A 20,000-nucleotide genomic window follows, 5' to 3' on the forward strand; every position below is an offset into this window, starting at 1 on the left:
GATGGCGCTCTCTAAACTTCCCGCGTGCATCCGTGTTCTGTAGCTCTTAGTAAGAATCATCTCACTTTGAAATGAAATTGTCGCACATTATAATGAAATAGTCTCGCTTTGTCATTAAAAAGCTGTGATAATTTTTTCTAACAATCCATGTTAAGACGTCGTTTTTAAATTAGGTTTTTAAAGAGACACGAGTTGTTTTAATTATTTTTATTAGTTTCCCACCATTTCTGCACGTTGTATATTATAGAAAGTTATAATCCCGGTAGGAACATAGGTTACGTTATTACGCCCTATGTTTTTTTTTTCCTTTTTCAATTAGCTCAGCATCTAGAAGTTCAGTATTACGATAAGAAAATTAATAATAATGACGAAGATGGTGATGCAGGACTTTCGCCATAACGGACACTATCTGCACTTCCACAGAAAGACCGAGCTGTTACAAAGTGCGACAGGCTTTGTTACAAAGTATGGCAGCTCTTTTAATACAGAGTGCGACAAGCTTTATTAATTTTATTACAAATTGTGACGGGTATTCCGAAATAAAACGGAACAATTTAAACCTCAATAAACGTACGCTAAGCATGAACCAGTCGTTAAATCATTTAAGGAGAGAAAGTCATTCATCTTCCCATTTATTAACTTTGAACTGAAGTGAGTTCAGTCATTCGCATACTACAGCGTATAGGCAATATAAAGCTAAGCAAATATGTCACCTGTTTTTACGTAATTTTATGAGAACAGAAAGTAACAGGCGAACGTTTTATGTGATATGTGATATCGTTGGCTATAAGGGAGCGAAAACTACACGTTCGATAGGATGACGATCTCCAGTCAGAAAGCTGGAAGTCAGTTTACTGTAAACTTCTTTGTGGCGATGTTCACAGTAGTTTTCTTTTTGACCACAGAATGGACGTCTGGTACATCGTTAATCTCGTCTTGAACGCCATAACATCTTTCACCACCATTGTGTTCAACACTTGTACAATCTACGCGATGAGGAAAACTTCTTCTTTACCGGGACCTTTCAAAACACTTCTCCTGAGTCTTGCAGTTTCTGATCTTATCGCTGGTTTGTTAGCTCAGCCATTGTACATCCTACTAATTGTCATTTTGTCCAAGCAAAACACCTCGGAGAATTCCTTGGCATCCACCCTGCTACTGGTCATCGTATGTGCTCTATGCACCGCTTCACTTCTCAGCGTCACGGCTTTGAGTATAGAAAGGTTCCTTGCTGTTCATCTTCATCTCAGATATCAGGAGCTTGTGACTCACAAACGCGTTGTTGGTGCAGTGATCGTGACATGGATATCAAGTGTGGGTATTTCACTAGTTTGGATTTGGAGGAAGGCGTATACAGCCTTCTCCTTCGTCGCAATAATTTGGAGTCTTTGTTTCGTTTCCATGACAATTGTTAATTTTAGACTATATCAAGCTATCAAACGCCACAGAAACCAAATCCAGGCAAGCTTACATGTACAGCAAGTAGCACAGCATAGCCAGGTAGAAAGTGCTACAATGCCGAGAAAATCTGCAGTCAGTACACTGTATGTGTATCTTGTAGTTTTAGTTTGTTATTTGCCAATGTATTGTTGTATTATTTTCATTGCAATACATGGAAGTGCAGACAGTTTCCTTCGCTACTCACGGACCGTTATGTTTTTCAACTCTTCATTGAATCCTGTTATTTACTGTTGGAGGATAAGACCAATTCGTCAAACCATGATGGACGTACTGCGGAACATATTCCCATGCAAGTCGGCATCAGAATCAGTGCCAACGAAATGTTCGCATGAAAGAACAAGAACAGCACATGGCATTCACACTACGAGAAATTTACAAGAAAGTTGAGGCGGTTGTGACCTTAATTTTGACTGAGTAATTAGTACACTTTTAGTACTGTGTATAGCACTTATAACAAAAATCGTTATGAAAAATAATGCGTTCTATCATAAGACACATGAATACTTGGAATAAAAATCTTAATTTTAAGCGCTCCAATAAGAATCATATCTATGCTCTTCTGGTTTTGATCGGATTTTGTTAGAAAAATTTGTGGGCTACTGATGCTCAATGTGCCATTAAAAAAAAAAAAACCGTGACAGTAAAAGTGGGTTTCTGTGACAATCTTTGTTGTGTTAGGATCTGAGTGTTTGATAAAGCCTTTGCAACGACGTTTAGTAGAAAATGAAGATAACATATTTGAAGCCTCATTGATGACTTCTTTTCTTTATCTGACACTGACATACTTCATGCAAAGCGTATATGGTGTAAATTTTTTTTTCTCCCCGCACCTCAATACAAATATTCCTGAAAATAAACCATTTTTCATGATGAAAATCTGAGTCTGATGTTATTATCAAAATAGAGGAAATGGGGCTTAGCCTTTCGGAGAAACACCGATGAATTCTGAATAATCAATATCGCTTAAGCTTTCAGTGCCTCGCAGGTTTTTCCGCACACCTGCAGCCGAAAGTCGTTTTTCTTAAGTTGTACTGTGTTCCTATTGGTCAAGCTAGACCAAACTCTGAGGTACCCTTTAATCGGGAGTTCAGAGTTAATTTCCTACGCGATAGTCATGGGAATTCTTTCTGTAGCGGCTTATCAGTTAATTGGTTGATACTCAAGCGCGTTACAACTGGTTTCATTCTTCTTCCTGTAGCCCTTGTGTTTTAAAAAATGTCCAGAACAGTTACGCTATGCTGACAATTCTCCATATGAATTTTTTGGTTTTTCTTGACGGAAATGATTGAAGTACGTAATCAAGTTCTTTTGCGTCATTGCCACCTGGTAGAGGAAGTCTTAATGCTTCAGACCGCAGCGTTGAAACAAAAATATTTTTTCTTGAAGGGAAATCAGTTGGTACTTAAAAACTTGGGACTCGTACAGTAGAGTTACGGTTTCGTTTCAATTTTTCACAAAAACAAAATGAAAAAAATAACCGTTTAATTTGTCTGAGTGACGTATGATCATCTGGCACACTTCATTGGAACAAATTTTCCAAACTGTCATCCTCTCAGGTCACTGTTTAAATAGGTAATCTTTAATTTGATTCTAGTTTGATTCACCGTTTTAAAACCTGAGTTGTGAGTCTCGCTGCCCCCGCTATGCATTAGCATACTAGACAATCCCAATATGTAAAGTAGAGGTTCGTTTCATGAAATATAGGAAATTCAAAACTCTTTTACTTAAATCTTAGAAATTTATGTCAGTTTAAGAAAAAGGACGCGAATGCTATTTGCGAATTTTGATTAAAACGTTTTGAGATAACTAGGATTAATGTGGATCTTATTGATACAGAATTTTGATGACCGGCCTTTCGTCAACAAAGATTAAGTTATCGGTAGCTCCCCGTCGAGTGGTCGCCGGTTCACCACTAAGCACAGCTCCTCGCCACCGTGAAACACAGGAGAGTGTTTGACATAATACAGAATAGAAATGCAAGAAAGAAGAGTCAACCTGGACAAGTGCGACCATCGTTAATTTTGACTTGAACGCATCATCAGCCCCGATAGCGGATGTTACTAAAACTGGTTACGAGGAACGGAGAACGGGGAACGGGGAACGAGGAACGGGGAACGGAGAACGGGCAACGGGTAACGGGGAACAGGAAACGGAAAACGAAGAACGGGGAACGGGGAACGGGGAACGGGGAACGGGGAACGGAGATCGAGGAGCGGGGAGCGGGGAGCGGGGAACGGAGAACGGGGAACGGGGAACGGGGAACGGGGAGCGGGGAACGGGAACGGGAAACGAGAAACGGAACGGCGAACCGGGAACGGGGAACGGGGAACTGGTGTACAGCAGTAACCCGCCTTAGAATTCAAAATGGCGGAGTAAAGGGAACTAAAACTGTCTGGCAACTAGTTTTGAGTACGTGCTCTTCGAACGCGATCGTCGTAGCAAAAAGCATGGACGGTAAGAGTAGGTTTTATTGAAGGACTTTACTTTGAAATGTTGAGTGCCTCATAAATTTAGTTTTTTTGTGGCACACATTGCAGGTTGCATAGAAATCAAATCCTCGGAGAGGTAAGTATCTTACAATTCATGCACAACATTTGAACAATCAACTCAGAACTACAAGCTCGCGGCATTTATTGTTATATTCATAGAGTAATTGTACAGTAAGGTAATGAAGTTTACCTCCAATATCCTCACTGTTACAACCTAGCAATGTCAATAATGTTGTAAAGCAAACAGCTGAATGACTTTCACGCCCATTATGGGAATCACTTTCTCTTGAATATGATCAATGCAGTGTAAATATTATTGTAAGCATTAGCATGAATGTGAATTCATACACCTACATTCTTGAAGACATAACTGATATTTTCCTGTTAAATTAAATGTTATTAAAAGTTCTGTCAATGTTTGATTTCTCTATTGTTTACATGGAAGTTTATGGGTCGATACAATGATATGTTCCTGATGTTATTTTGCGGTAAGGTAAGCAGATATCTGCATGCGGTAACTTCAATAACTAGGCTGGTTATTACGTTTCCTAGCTCATTTTTGTTAATATAAAATATTACCTCCTTGCTACTTATCTGCAAAAAATGCTGTTGGGCAATGCAAACAACCAACATACCCAAACCCTGCCAAAAGATGCAAATTTCAAGAAGGAGAAACAAAGAGGGACGTCAGAACAGATGGTGGCAGCCATTGCAGAAACGTTGACTTCGAATACTCGCCTCAGAATACTAGGCTTCGTGGCTTCGCCTTGGCAGTAGTTAAATAAAAGCGAGTCGTCTAATTTCGCTGCAAGCGGCGACCTAGCGATAAAATCAGTGTTTGTAAACATCGTTTACGCCGCCATTTTGAATTCTCAGGTGGGTTACCGTTGTACAACCGTTCCCTATTCGCCGTTCCCCGTTCCCCTTTCCCCTTTCCCCGTTCCTTATTATCCCTTTCCCGTTACCAGTTTTAATAACATCCCCCGATAGCCATCATTTTGAACAATTTAACAATCCACGTCATGAGAAAGACTGTCGTCGTCACCAAAGCTTCTAAAAATATTACTGCTGAGTCTTGCTGTCTCTGATTTTGCTGTTGGTTTAATAGCCCGGCCATTATTTATTGCATTGAAGATTTCAAGGTACTATAGCCCATTTACTGTCAAGTTGTTCGGTGGAAATCTGCATGCACTTTCTAACACATTGTTCCTCGGTGTCATGGCTCTGAGCGTGGACAGTTTCTTGGCTGTTCAAACTCATCTCAGATATTAGGAGCTTGTGACGTACAGGCGTGTCGTTGGTGTGGAGATTTTACCGTGGGTGTTAAATATTGTTTTTTTAACAGTTTCCTTGAATTGGATCCACCTTAAAGTTGTAGTTATCGTAATTTGGAGTATTTGTTTTATTTGCATAGCAGTTATAAGTTGCAGACTTTATTTTGCAGCAAAACGCCATAAAAATCAAATTGAAGCCCTACAAGTTCAACAAGCAGCGCCGAATGGTGAATGGACGATGCTAGGAAGCAGAGAAAATCTGCAGTCGTCAGGGTATTCTATTTATATTTTGTATTCATAGTTTGTTACATGCTAATATATTCTTACTAGTGTTGTTGTCCGGTTAAATTTTGGGCTACATCGCTTCAGCAGCACAGCATCATGTCATTTTTATTGTTTCTCTCAGACTCTAATGTTTGTAAATTCCTCGTTGAGTCCAATTATTTACTATTGGAGAATGAAAGACATTCGATATTCTACCATTGGCATACTGCGACAGATATTTTCATGTCAGAATTATGGATGATCAAGATAGAAAAATTTTACAGAACTGACTCGGCTTTCCATTCATGTGTCTACAACATTTGAATTCCTAAGTTTTTTAAGATTTTGCTTTAAATTTATGTAACAGTGACTTTTAAACCTACTAAATTGAGGTTGGAAAGGTTAATAATGTCTTAGTAACTTAAGTATAAACTTCGCTCAGAATTCGATCATATACATTTGTTGCCTCCTTATTCGGGGTGCGTTATGGAAAATTTAGCAAAGTACCGACCCTGTAGTCTTTTGTATATATTCAGTGATTGTGTCAAGCGATTTTAGCCACCCTCCCTTTGAAAAGAAACTAGTTCACGGACGCAAGTTTATGCCTTATTCCAAACAAAATTATTCGACTGCAACACCCCTGGAAATAAATTTTGGTATAGTAAAAAGAGGAAATATTCAAGATCACAAGATTTTCTACCGGTTTACGATCATTGCTGGTGCAGAAGATTATAAATCATTCATTTCTTGATTGGCATCAACTTTACAGCTAATCAGGCAAAACTGACAATGACACAGTTTTTTGTCGGGTGGGACAAAGCAGGATTTACATACATACTTTAGTTTATAGAAGGTTGCGCAGTTTGTAAAACTTAGTGGAGTATTGATGCGAAAGATTATATGAAATTAAAACTGATAAAAGTAAAGTGATTATTCAAAATAACTGAAATCGAATGCCGGTTAACGGGCCCCCTCAAACTGAAGATTGACTCCTCTTAGATGTCAAGACCCAATCTGGTACCCAAGCAGCTATGGTTAATAAAGCTTAGGAGCTAAGACTCCTTAATCCCAAGGGACCAGTCCTTATTTATTGCCTTAGGGAGTGGGAGATTCCGAGGGGATCCCATGGTTTTTTCAGGGAGAGCGGAGGAGGGATCGGTCGTTGTCAACAGAGTATAAAGGAGAACTATAGAATACTGACTAACAATTTACTGTCAATGAGCGTAGGGGGGTTATAGGACTATTACAGAGCCTTATAGGGGCATCTGGTGAATTTATCTTGACTCAACAACCAGAATCCTCTCTTCCCTCCCTCCCCCCCTTCCCCACGTTGTCTTACGAAAATTTTTCAAGATGAATTTGGCAAAGGAAAGAAAAAGGACGTGAGTTCCATAGGTATTTTTTTAAAACTTATGAAGAGTTGTTCATGACGCGCAATAAAGAGTTCTCAAGTAATTGTTCTATTTTTACTCTGACAACAAAGCAGCCTTCTGTCACAAATTAAAAAAAGAAGACGTAACTCAGCTTTGAATGGCTTTTATGCAAATAGTTTGGTTCTTGAACAGGAGAATACCGCTCATCTGTCTAATTATGACATCCAAATGGTGGGAAACATCGTCGATATCTTGATGATTAGTAAAACCTCCTCAGTCTTAAGTCGTAATTTTTTAGTTTGGTATATGTCTGAAAGCCAGAAGCTATTATTCTTTACACTTAGTTTTAACTTGATACCCATAGCATGAGCACTCGATTTTTTACTTTTTCATTTCATACTCATTTGCTTTCAATGACCATGTTTGTTTCCTCCATTTTTAGTTTTTTTTTTTACCTTGTCTCAGTCTCGTTGCCAATCTTTCGTGAAAATAAAGACTTGAAATCGAAACCAGGAATGATATCACAATAAAACATCGAGTAGATTAGAAACACATTGAATATTAGTACTTCATTTGGGGCACTATGATTCATATCCCATGTTTTTAGCTCTTCATTTTGCATGTCTCCTCTCAAAGCAGCTGAAGACATCTGGCTTGGTTTAGACTAAATATTTGCATGCATCTTCAAATTGACAAGCTTTCAGCTTGAATAAAACCGCGTGGAATTGAACTTTTCATATAAACGAGTAACTTCCCTCGTAGCAAAATGGCAGATGATGAACGTACACGACATTCTACGTATTTCATTAATGTCGTCTTGAGCGCCCTTTCAGCAGCATTGATAGCGATCGTTTTCAACAGTATAACAATTCAAGCCATACGGAAAACTTCCTCTTTACAAGAACCTTTGAAAATGTTGCTGCTGAATCTTGCCGTCTCTGATCTCGCAGTCGGTTTAGTAGCTCAGCCGTTGTTCATTGCAAGTGTCTGAAGTAACCTTGATATCAAAAGTTTATGGCTCATCCAATTTGCAATCGCTAACGTTTCGTTCTTTGGTATCATGGCACTAAGTCTGGACAGATTCCTGGCTATTCATCTCCACCTCAGATATCGAGAACTTGTGACCCACAAACGCGTTCTTTGTCTGGTAATCTTAGCATGGGTGCTCAATGCTATTCTTTCATCCGTTTGCGTTTGGGTCACTACTGATGAATCAAAATTAGTCAACATCAAAATCATCTTTTGGAGCCTTTGCTTCATTTTCATAACTGTTACAAGCTTCAGACTTTACATTTTCATTGTGATTCAGTTTAAAAAAGGGGTTCGGTTCAAAGGCACTGTGGATAAATTAGTAGAATAAAATTATGCGATATGAATTCATAAGGCCTCAAGGTCTGCCTTCAGCGCTGCTCATTGGCTAACGTGGCATTATTTCTCATTTACTCTTTATTTAAGTCAGTCTCATTTCAAATCTTTTATGAATATAAATGTTTGCACCCGAAGCGTGAGACGACATCACAAGAAAAAAAACAGACTAGAACGGGAATTCATTGGATCTCACCAGTTTACTTAGAAACTTACTAATCGGCACACTGTCGCTTTGAATTTATTCACAACCCAAGTTGTAACCCGCCATCATGCTCCTATCAGGAACTTAAGACATCTGGCTTGGCTTGGGCATAAAACATTACCGTATATTGCTAAACTGTTATTCGCTCAGCTCATACTCTGTTAAACCGTTCCGCCGGTAACCATCGAAATTTGTTCACAATTTCATGTGACATATCAGGAGTGGTACAAATCAAATTGAACGCGTGTGTCCATGCAGCTGACAAGCTGAATCAGCCATAACGCCTAAAATTGATTTTATAAAACTGGAATGCCTGTTAAATTGTATATACGAGATCTTCTATTCGTGATTCCGATAACTCTCCATATAGCTAATTTAATGCTAGCTAATAGAGATATACTTGGATGAGAATATATGACCATCTGAAATTCATAAACTATAACGTCATCACAAAACGCTGGAAAGATGGTGAAGTTTCATCCGCTACAGCGCGCTTTCAAAATATTTATTTATTTTTTGTAGATTTAACTTTTACATGCATTCCCTCAATACTTTTAAATAGAATTTTGAGGAGCGCGACTTAGTTAGTTACCTAACTTTGCAAATTATTCTGAATACCAAACGTCACAGGTAGTGTGATACCTTAAGGACGTTGAAAGGTTGCTTCTAAAATTAATTATTTTACTAGAATGTTCCATATTTGAAGATACTTATTGTGTCCTGTGAAGAGGAAAACAATTCAGAAGCTCCAAAGCCACAAGTGAACGATATCACAACGATATACTTGTTGTTTATTTCACAGAAATATTTGCTTGTGTCGAAAACTCGACTAACCAGCAAAGGAGAGGTTTTCTGCAAAGTGAACACACGCTTAAAACAAACGAAATTACAACATAAACAACTGAAATGGTAAACTCACCGACTGTTCGAGCTTAGGGTTTACAAACAACCACAATACACGGAACAAAACATTTTTGGAATGAACGCGATGATTTTCCCCTTCAAAGCACATAGGCGATTGCCCAGATGTTCACGTAAAAATAGGCCCGCAATGGGAGCTACAATACTGCTTTTTTTTTTTAATAAAAAAGAATGACGTTTAAAATGACGTTTAATACTCCTTGAAAGACTTTGTATAAACTTCCTCAACCCTGGAGGAACACCAGACCAAACTACCTAAAAATCAGAATACGTTTTACTGTGGAGATCAATCAAAACTGAGTTATATATGACTTTACAACTCAAAACATTTAAACCATCTGTCAGAACATCTTTAAGTTTCAGTGATCTTACACGGAAATATCGTTCATGCACATCAAACTATTATAAACTCTTCTGAAAATTTCTACGGCCAAAATGGAACATCGTTGCACTTGAAAAAGCCTCCATGTGACCAGTTTAGGGATCAGGACGAAGGTACCCTTATTGTCTAATTGATTTTGACTTTTGCTATAACTTGGAATAAACGTGGCATAACAAATTTGCAGAGACCATCTGACCATCAGAGTCAATAAATACACTTTTGAAACTGTCATCGATTTTCAGTAAATTCATCGCGTAAAATTATCAATTATCGGGGCATAACAAATTTGCATCTGACCATCAAAGTCAGTGAATCTCGCTTTTGAAACTGTCATCAGTTTCTGTAAATTTATCGCGTATAGTGATCGATTATCATTGTTTACAAACAGAATTGGTTTTCAATGGAAATTCTACCATACGAAATGCTTCCGCGTAAGAGAATTCAAACTGACGTTGTTGTCATTATTATGTAAATTCAAAAGGCAATTCAATTTTCATTTCATTTTCGGATGTTCATATAAAACAAAAACAAACGAGAAATAAAGAATCTTAAAGTCTTCATCAATTGGCCTTCTCCCTTGCTTTATAAACATCATACTCGGAGGACATATTACGAGAAAAAGGTTTTCCCTAATTAATTTTTGCAGGTTCACGGGAGGTAGGCCCCCAAATGGTTTGGCAGATGGCAATTAATATCAAAATTCATCAATCAAGATCGCCGGGAAGTCATAGATAATTTAAAGCTGCTTTCGTTCACGAGAAGTTGCCATTTTGTCCACTGTTAGTCTCCTGGTCGACTATCCTCGCGTTTGATCTTCATCTGCGTCCTAAACAATGACAAGCGCTGAGGGTCCCGATCGTTCATCGATAGTCGCCAATTGTGTGCTCAACGCATTGTTATCCTACACCGCCATCACATTGAACATCATAACAATTTACGCAATGAGAAAAACCTCGTCGCTACCGAGGCCGTTAAGGACATTTCTACTGAGTCTTGCTATCTCAGATCTTGGTGTTGGTATATTTGTACAACCTTATTACGTTGTGCTTTTAGTTAGAGGGTTGAAAAGCCCCGATCTTGTTGACGATTCAACAAATAAAGCCATGCATGCCATCGCGGATACCCTCTCCATAGTTTCAATTATCAGTGTTTTCGCCCTCAGCATGGACAGATTCCTCGCTGTACATCTTCATCTCAGATATCAGGAGCTTATCACTCACAGACACTCTGTTTTGGCTGCGATATCAATCTGGATGTTCAGTGTATTTCTTGGAGTATCTGGACATTTTTGGATACCCCCCTCCCTTGTGATTTTCCTTCCTGTTGTCCTTGGGTTCTGTTTTATGTGCACAGGATTAGTTTACTGCAGGATTTATTTTGCTGTACGGCGCCACACGAGGGAAATTCAGTCCTTGCGAGTGCGGCGAGCCGAGCAGGAGGACGGTGACATGGAACAAACCGCAAGGATGAGGAAAATTGCTATTACTACATTTTACGTGTATCTTGTGTACTTGGTCTGTAATTTGCCTGAATACTGCACTAGTATTGCTACTACTGCCAATAACGAGCCTAGCGTTGCTTTGAAAACTTTTGGGCTTTACAGTTGGACTCTTGTGTGTATGAATTCATCGCTAAACCCCATTATTTACTGTTGGAGTATGAGGCACATTCGACACACCATCATTAACACTCTCAAAAATATACACCTGTGCGGAAAGTGAGCGACACAGAAAAATAACAAGTCGAACTCCTATGGCTATTGCACCTGACAGTTATTATGTGAGTGGATACAATAACACAACTTGATAAGCTTTTTGAACTAACAGCCTGCATAAAGTAGTAATAAAATGGTTTACTTGTAATATTCAAAACTGATCTCTAGTAATAAGGAAAAAATCACCGTAGGGAGCCTGTCTAAACGAGAATATTGGTGCAATTTTTGCTGTTGCTCCTCTGCTAATAACATTGGCACAGAAAATAAGTGCTTTGTATTTATGATAGCCTAATTTAGATGCAACATGAAAAGGCACACATCAAAGCGTGACGGTTGCTATTGTACATATCTTAAAAGGAAATTTCTACGTAATTTGAATACAAATGTTAAGCATGGTGATAATTGGAATTAGAATAGAGAGCTTCAGCTATCTACGTTTTCTAGTTCTACGATATATTAGAGAGCTATCACATAAAAAAAAAATCAAACAAAAAACACCTCAATTTTCATGGCTCGATAATTTTGCATCGATGGAAAGACAGAGAACTTTTGACTGATACAGCGTTGTCGTTCGGCCAAAAACCATATAATTAAACTTTGAATTGACCTTTTAGTTGCTTCCACAGTAGACGCCGACAACTCTCTGACGAAATGAATTCAGGCAAAGTGTTTTTTTTTTTTTAATTCTGTCGCTTTTCCTCGAGTGGAAGCTTTTATATTTTCATTTTACGCTCTTTTAACGGTTGTTTTACACTTCGGGTTTATAAATCTTGAAACAAATAAAGATCCAGAATATATTATCTGACCCTTCCTTCTTAAACGAATCCAAATGAGATTAGATACACACACGTCTCGTAGTTCTCGCAGCAGTTATTGGACATAAACAAATAAGAGGAAACCCACTAACCGGATAATGCCTAGAACATTTGTATTTATAGAAGTGTTTATTTGGCATCGATCATGTAAAAATCAGAATCATCATGAAACTTAGGCTCGGCCAAACGCTATCAAAATCTCAACGCAAGATCTTGCAACGTTGTTGCGCGCAACGTGTTCCACACCTTTGGCCACCCCATTAAATTCTTGGTTGGTGTTATTTCAAGCGGTCAAATTTTTGGTGCAACATTTTTGGATGTTGCAAAATATTGCTCTCGTTTGGCCAGGTTCTTCACAACATTTTGCATCACACGATCCAACAATGTTGCGTTGAAATGTTGCGTGCGTTTAGACGGGCCTTGAAAATATTATTCGGTTTTAAGTACCTCAGAGGACTTGAGATTATAGTTGGATCAAATTTCTTTATGAGTAATGCACGCCATTGTTTTGTTTGTTTTTAGGTTTTGTTCTGAGAATGGCACGCATCCTTACAAAATATTTCGGTTTAAATTGGCCAAATATACCCGCAGTTTATTGTCGTTCAAGCCAACCCTCCGCCTACACAGCCCACCGCTTATTATACCAAACAACCCTCTTCCCACACAAAAATATTATTAAGAAGTCTGCATTTCGATTTTTCCGTTTTACAGCGCTCGATACATAAAAGTAGAGCGCGATATATACTGAGTTAGGGAAATGCAAAGACTACGCTTTCACCCTTACAAGCCTGTTTCTAAGATCACTAAGAAAATTATTAGATATTTTGAAGTAAAAACGGTATTTTGTTTATTTTGTTACAGCTGAATAGAGCCTCAATCGAAAGCCCCTATATATTATGAAAGAAGAAATTATCCCCTACTCAAAATATGAGTCATTTACTTTCATGGAAAACTGAATCGCAGAATAAAAAACCCGCAGTATAATACACGCATCACCCGCGTGTTTTTAGTAGAATGTGCGCTGAGTTTGACTAATGGTCGTGGCTGGTGGGTCGTGGGTACAAGTCGTGGGTCGTGGGTGTGGGTGTGGGTAAAAGTCGTGGATGTGATTAATACTTAACAATAACAAAAATCACTTAAAATATTAGTTATAATAATACATAAAGATTATAAATTCCTTGTCATTGTATCAGCTCGGTTTCAGTGAGCCTAATATTTCATTGATCTCATCCAACAGAATTAATTCATTTCATCCAAAAAGAAAAGTGAAACCAAAGACAAAGCCATTATTTGCAGGATGATGTAATCTCTTAAAATGAGGGTCATTCCAAAGAGTTTGAGGAGTTTTGTTCAGGTCAAACGCTTGATCAACACACAAAAATATAAAGTTACACTGAAAAGAGAGAAGGGTTAAACTTAAAAGAACAACGTTTTCAGAACATGAAAGAAGCTTCGAGGATCAGAAACACAGCTATTGGCCGTGTTCTTGAAATAAAATTAAATTGTGCTCTCAGTGTCGGTTAAAAATAAATGAAGTTTCAAAATTAAAAGTATATCCCTCTGTTGGTTAGGGAAAATAAAACTTGCGTTGATCAATGACATTCAGACAAAGAGCCGAATGCTACATCAATTGTCATCTCCGTATCGCGTACCATCTACACAGCATCTAAGAAAAAAAATGAAGTGACACAGCGAACTGTTGCAAGATAAGCCGATATGTAGATAGCAACGTTGCAAAGTTAGTTGCAGGTCTGGAGATGTTGGCTCCAAGGTTTTTCCAAGGCACGAAAATGTAAAACCTCTGGTATCCAGTGTGCGGTACAATCGACAACCGGAAATCGCAAGCCAATGTTAAATTGGTCACAACTGGCGTCGGTGACAAGAAATTAAACTAAGAACCAATTACTAAAATCTTAAAATTTTTCTTCTTCCATTTACTGGCCAGGTCCTTTTCTAAATCATAAAATAAACTAGATATGAAGAATTACTGAAATAAGTAGATTAATAAATAAAGAGGTTCTAATAATTTCAATTCTTAAACGATTCATTTCTTATCTGACAGACCGGACTCTGCAGAGTTGCGAAATGTGACGTACTCAAGAAACATACCTTTCATTGTTCGTCAAGAAGTATTGCATTACTTCACGGTAGCTAATGACAGTCATGTTTCACGTCTTGTTTTGAGACGCTTACAGGATAAATTTTTGGAAAAGAAGAATAACAACGGTTCAAGTCACGTTTCGCAAAAAAAGCCAGTCATCTCGTAATTTCCATGAAGAAAAGGCGATTCAACGTTCACGGCGATATAACCAAATCACGTTTAAAACCAGCCAAAGGGCCCTTCACGATCACGAAAAAACCCTTTTCCCCTACAAACATAACAGTAATTGATTATTAGTAGTGGTACTATTGACATTATTAAATATGAGCTCTTAACGATTAATTGTTATGTATTACCCACACCCACACCCACACCCACGACCCACGACCTGTACCCACGACCCACGACCATTAGTCAAACTCATGTGCGCTCAGATCACTATCGTCAGAGTGTGACTGTCCCTACCATAAGTGTTTCCAAGGGGCAGAAAAGTGACGTTGATTATTTCCGCTGAAAAACCGGTCTCGACGTGTGGAGCCATCATAATCTACTTCACATACGTATATCATAAACGCATTCGGAGACTAATTAATCCTTTTACTCTGAATAAATACCGCGAGGCTTGTCTAGTCTGTAAAATTCTTTCAGCGTAGAAGAAGCCGAACTAAAACTGATCACTCAACTATTTTACTCGAAAATGAATACCCAACATAACTTTTTTATAAAAAATAAAATACATAAAAAGTTAATATACAGAATAAATCCAATGTCTGACTAAACGTCTGACTAAACGTTCATAATTTAACTGAATAAAGCTGCCGCCATCAGATTAAACAAAAAAAAAAGACTGAGAAAGTCTAAGAAGAGCCCTTGAACCCAGGAGCAACATTTCATAATATAGTGAGGCTAATGAGCGTGCTTAGAAGGACGTTTTGTTGTCAGCGACAATGATAGGCACCTCAACATGCTGAGCGGGTGATGATATCCGTTCAGGTCGTCTTGAGAAAAATATCTATTATGTGTATATTTTCGAAAAGTTTCCACAGCTTCATGAATGTTTAACAGGGCCGACAGTAGTGTCTAATAAAGTCAAAATATAGGAAAAGCTTGTTCCGCATTCAAACCAGTTTTACTCCCTGAGTAAATAAAAAGACCATAAAATTGGTATTGGATTTTCGAGCATTGTATTGCGCCGTTTGGCTGTATAAAATTTGGCTCCTCAGTTTTTTGTTTTTTCTATACTTTTGTGGTTCATCCCTTTCGTTCTAAGGTTGTTAACACGTCTTTAACGCTATGGCTATGAATTACAGCCGATCTACACTGCTTTCCCTCAGATTCTGGTGGAAAAATTCGACACAACTTATCAAACCTTTGCGGCGTTCTGAATGGACCGCTTGCAAATTTGTTGGAATCTTAAAACCAACCAGAGGAATACGCGGCGGGATCCAACGCAAACTACAGGCGGATCACAGAGTTAACCATATTCTTCCAGTTATCTCAAGACGAAAACAGTTCGACATTAGGGTTCTGTCCTGGTGTACCGGTTCACAAGGGAATTACCATTGTTCTTTCTTTGTTTAGGAGTCATTGGTTAGCTGTTCTGTATTGTTTGGTCTTTTGTATCGGCTCTTGTGAACCGGTACACGAGGACAGAACCGACATTAGCTATCCAAGGGCCAAGGGAAAGCATGATTCAGTAAATCATGGGAACTTATTAAATATTCAAAATCACACCTCTTCGACTCCATCAAGATCTGAAGTCGACAGCGTGACCACAAGCTCCCTTGGGAGGCCTCACTTTGTTCCATCGATCTTTTTGTCCAACACAATGTCCTTGGCGCCTAAAAATTGATGAAATTGCTCACACTCTAAACAACGTTAATGCTGATATAGCCCTTTTTACTGAAACCTGGCTGAGTGGCTGTGTTCCTAATTCCCCGATTAACATCAAAGGCTACCAGCTTTTTAGGCGCGATCGTGTCGGCTGGCAACATGGAGGTGTGTGTATGTACGTTAAAGATTCGATCCAGTGCAAGGTTCTATCTGATTTTCATCATGAGGATCATGAAGCTCTCTGGGCCGACCTTAGGCCCATCCGATTACCGCGTGGATTCTCCAACATTATCGTGGGCGTGGTGTATCAACCCCCTGACGCCAACCACTCCGCTATGAGGAATTATTTGGTGACATCCTCAATGTCTCTTGAGGCTAAATGTTCTAACTGTGCAATTATTTTGGCTGGCGACTTTAACTGGTCGCTCCTTCCTATGGTCCAATCTGCTGTTAAGGCCTTTCACCTCAAGCCTACTGTCTCATTTCCTACTACAGGTAATAATACTCTGGATCAAATTTTCACCAACTTCCCTGAATTTTTCTCTGCTCCATGTAGCCTTCCTCCGTTTGGTCTATCTGACCACCTGTCTGTGTATATGGGGCCGGGAATCAGGGAGACGCCCTCAAAATCTAAATGCAAGATCATCCTCTCCAGAGACAAAAGACCCAGTAAAAGAGCCAGAGTGGGCAGATTTTTTCTTCAAGTGCCTTGGTCTCATCTTCTCTCACCTGATCTGTCATGTGAACTTAAGCTTAGAACTCTCACTGACATTATTAACCTTGGGCTGAACACGATCATGCCCGGGCGTTCTACAAAGGTGTACGAAACTGACCGGCCTTGGTTGTCTGTACATCTCAAACATCTGATTGCCCGTCGTCAGAAGGCATTCGCATCCGGGAACCAGTACCTATTTAAGATCTTAAGAAACAAAGTGAATCGAGAGCGCAAGCGCTGTCGGAGGGTCTATTACGAGAACAAGGTTGATAGCCTGCGCGCTTCCAGGCCTCGTAATTGGTGGAAAGAAGTGAAACAGCTTTGTGGCTCCACTAAATACATACATACATACATACTTTATTGCATAGCTCCCCCCTGGGGGCTCTTCCGCCATACATGAATATAAGATATTAAGTCATAAAAACGTCATAATAAGATAACATGATAAAAAAAAAAATTAAAAAAAAATAAAAAAAATTAGCTTATATTTCAATACTAAAGTCACATGTTACGAATTAAAAATATTCTTAAAAATTTTCTTTTTAAAACCACTTAGGCTATCTGTGTCTCTGATAAATTTGGGTAAAAAATTATAGCTTTTAGCCCCACGGAAGGCAAAAGCCCTTTGCCCAGCCGCGATCCTGCATTTGGGCAACGTAAGCTCGCTCTTCTGTCTGGTATCTCTTTGGTGAATTTCGGAACGTTGTTTAAATCGTTCACAGAGATAGTTAGGAGTCAAGTTGTTGATGCATTTATAAACCATAACTGAGTCATTAAAAAGTAGTTTTTTCTTTACGTTAAGCCATTTAAGGGACTTCAGTGCTTCTGTGATGTGATCGTACTTTTTCAAGCCAGTCACGATCCTGCAAGCGTAGTTCTGGACTAACTGAAGTTTTTTGATATTCTTATTACTTGTGTTACTCCAAACTGTCGAACAATAAAAAAGTTTGCAAAAGACGAAAGCATTTATGAGGTATATCAGAGTGCTTCGATCCAGTAAATGTTTTATCCTATTGACTCTCGTTAATTTAAACATACAGTCTGATACCGTTTTAGTGATATGCTCATTAAAGTTAAGATGGCAATCAATGTGCACTCCCAGGTCCTTAACTACGGTCACAGGCTTGATTTCAGTTCCCAATATTGTGGCACTTGGAAGAGTGGCAGGTAAAGTTCTCATTAGTTGGGGGACGCCCACATAGAGAAGTTTTGTTTTATCAGGGTTGATGAGCAGCGAATTTCTACAACACCAACTCAATATTTCTTCGAGATCTTCGTTTACAGCAGAGATAACGTCTTGAAGTTTGTTTGAGGGGAACCCGAGGAAAATTTTTGTGTCATCCACATAGCCCAGAGGTTTTGCAGTGTTTTGGAACCCGAAAGAGATCATTTACATATAATGTAAACAATACTGGGCCCAGGATGGATCCTTGCGGTACTCCGACTGTTAAGGGTAGAGGGCTGGACAAGGTATCCTGAATCTTTACAACTTGTTGACGTTGTGTCAAATAACTCTCAAACCAGGTACAAGCTATTTCCGATAAACCAACGTTGCGAAGTTTTCGCAACATCAAGTCATGTCGAATGCTATCAAAAGCTTTGGACATATCCAAGAGAACGATAACCGACATCTTTCTGTGATCCATGTTATTTAGTAGTTCGTCTGTGAAATAAAGTAATGAGGTCTCGGTTGAGTGAAATTTTCTGTTTCCGCTTTGCATTTGATATATTATATTGTTTGAGTCAAGGAAGTTGACTAGTTGCGAGTGAGCTGCTCTTTCGCATACTTTAGATAAAATGGGTAGTAGTGAAATTGGTCTTGTGTTGGCAGGTTCCTCACTGTCGCCTGATTTAATGATTGCAACGATTTCTGCTTTCTTCCATTGTAGTGGAAAACTGCCCAAAGAAAAGGAGTTGTTTATAAGACTAGTTATGATGGGAGCAATAACTGGTGAACTATCTTTCAGAATTTTTGCATTTACTTTGTCGCAACCGGGAGCTTTGTTAGACGGTATACTCATAATAATCTTCTGCACATCGTCCGTAGTGATGGAACGAAACATAAATAAGGTATTTTGACCAGAGCTGCGAATGGATTCACACGGATGAATTCCCTCAGTGTCTCGGGAGTTGAGATTATGTTCTTCAGCAAGGTCCGTGGCTTTCAAAGCTGTCACTTTTCCCACATTAGCATAAAATTCATTGAATTTATTTGCCAGAAGGAGTGGATTTTCAACAGCGGCTAATGGAGCGTTTTTCTTGGGAAGACAACGGTTAAGAATTTTCCAAATCGAGTTGGAGTTTCCATTCGATTTTGAGATTTCAGAACGAACATGTTCTTTTTCGGCAAGCTTGATTTCATGTTTGACCTCCTGACGGAAAAAGCGATAAGCATTCCAGTGCAATTTGTCGTTGGTTTTCATCGCCTTTTTATGCCACATATCACGCGTGTTCATTAGTCCTTTGATCTCTGGTGTAATGAATGGATTAGGCCTTGAATTTATCCTGATACGTTTAATTGGGGCGTGCTCGTCTAAGACCTGAAGAAAAAGGCAGTTAAAGGCGTTAACTTGATCATCAGGATCTTCAAAAAGATTAACGATATGAAAGGGAACATTTGCCAAATCGTCAATAAAGCCATTACGATCGTAATTTTTATAGGTTCTCGTGGTTACATATATTTTCCGTGGCCTTGGTGTCTTAAACTTGAGTGTTAAGCTAACCAAACTATGATCACTAATTGCAGACTGTATCACTTCGCAAGCGTAGATGATATTTTCGTTTGTAGTCAGAGCAACATCGATGAGTGATTCAGTATTTTCGGTTACTCTTGTTGCGGTCTTGACGAGTTGAGTTAGGCCAAAAGTCGAGCAAAAGTTGATTAGTGCGCGGCCCCCAGGATCAGTTGTTCCAAGAACATTACAATTAAGATCTCCAAGGATTAGCACGTTTAAGCCATGTAGCAAAGAGTCAACAAAAGTCTTACTTAAGTCTCCTAAGAAATCTATTGAGGCATCCGGTGGTCTGTAAACTGTGCAGAGAAGAAAAGATTTAAATTTCTTATACTGTACATTCATCCAAAGCTGTT

The 20,000-nt window shown here is 38.8% G+C and overlaps 3 protein-coding genes across 3 annotated transcripts in view; all 3 read left to right on the top strand.

Moving 5' to 3' along the window:
• Nucleotides 1–20,000, top strand: part of LOC111341723 (sorting nexin-14) — a 79,587-nt gene that overhangs the window by 34,191 nt on the left and 25,396 nt on the right. The gene's annotated exons all lie outside the window — the stretch shown is intronic.
• Nucleotides 691–1,848, top strand: LOC148721331 (melanocyte-stimulating hormone receptor-like). The gene has a single exon (XM_088736055.1). The coding sequence runs from the start codon at nt 907–909 to the stop codon at nt 1,846–1,848; it is 942 nt and encodes a 313-aa protein (XP_088592181.1). The 5' UTR covers nt 691–906.
• Nucleotides 9,907–12,245, top strand: LOC148721332 (dopamine receptor 1-like). The gene has a single exon (XM_088736657.1). The coding sequence runs from the start codon at nt 10,568–10,570 to the stop codon at nt 11,453–11,455; it is 888 nt and encodes a 295-aa protein (XP_088592783.1). The 5' UTR covers nt 9,907–10,567; the 3' UTR covers nt 11,456–12,245.

The sequence above is a fragment of the Stylophora pistillata genome, chromosome 10 (assembly GCF_964205215.1).
Source record: "Stylophora pistillata chromosome 10, jaStyPist1.2, whole genome shotgun sequence".
Classification (NCBI taxonomy): Eukaryota; Metazoa; Cnidaria; class Anthozoa; order Scleractinia; family Pocilloporidae; genus Stylophora; species Stylophora pistillata.

What these genes read in the sequence shown, in the direction of transcription:
- LOC148721331 (XM_088736055.1), top strand. Translation starts at nt 907, where the DNA reads ATGGACGTCTGGTACATCGTTAATCTCGTCTTGAACGCCATAACATCT.
- LOC148721332 (XM_088736657.1), top strand. Translation starts at nt 10,568, where the DNA reads ATGACAAGCGCTGAGGGTCCCGATCGTTCATCGATAGTCGCCAATTGT.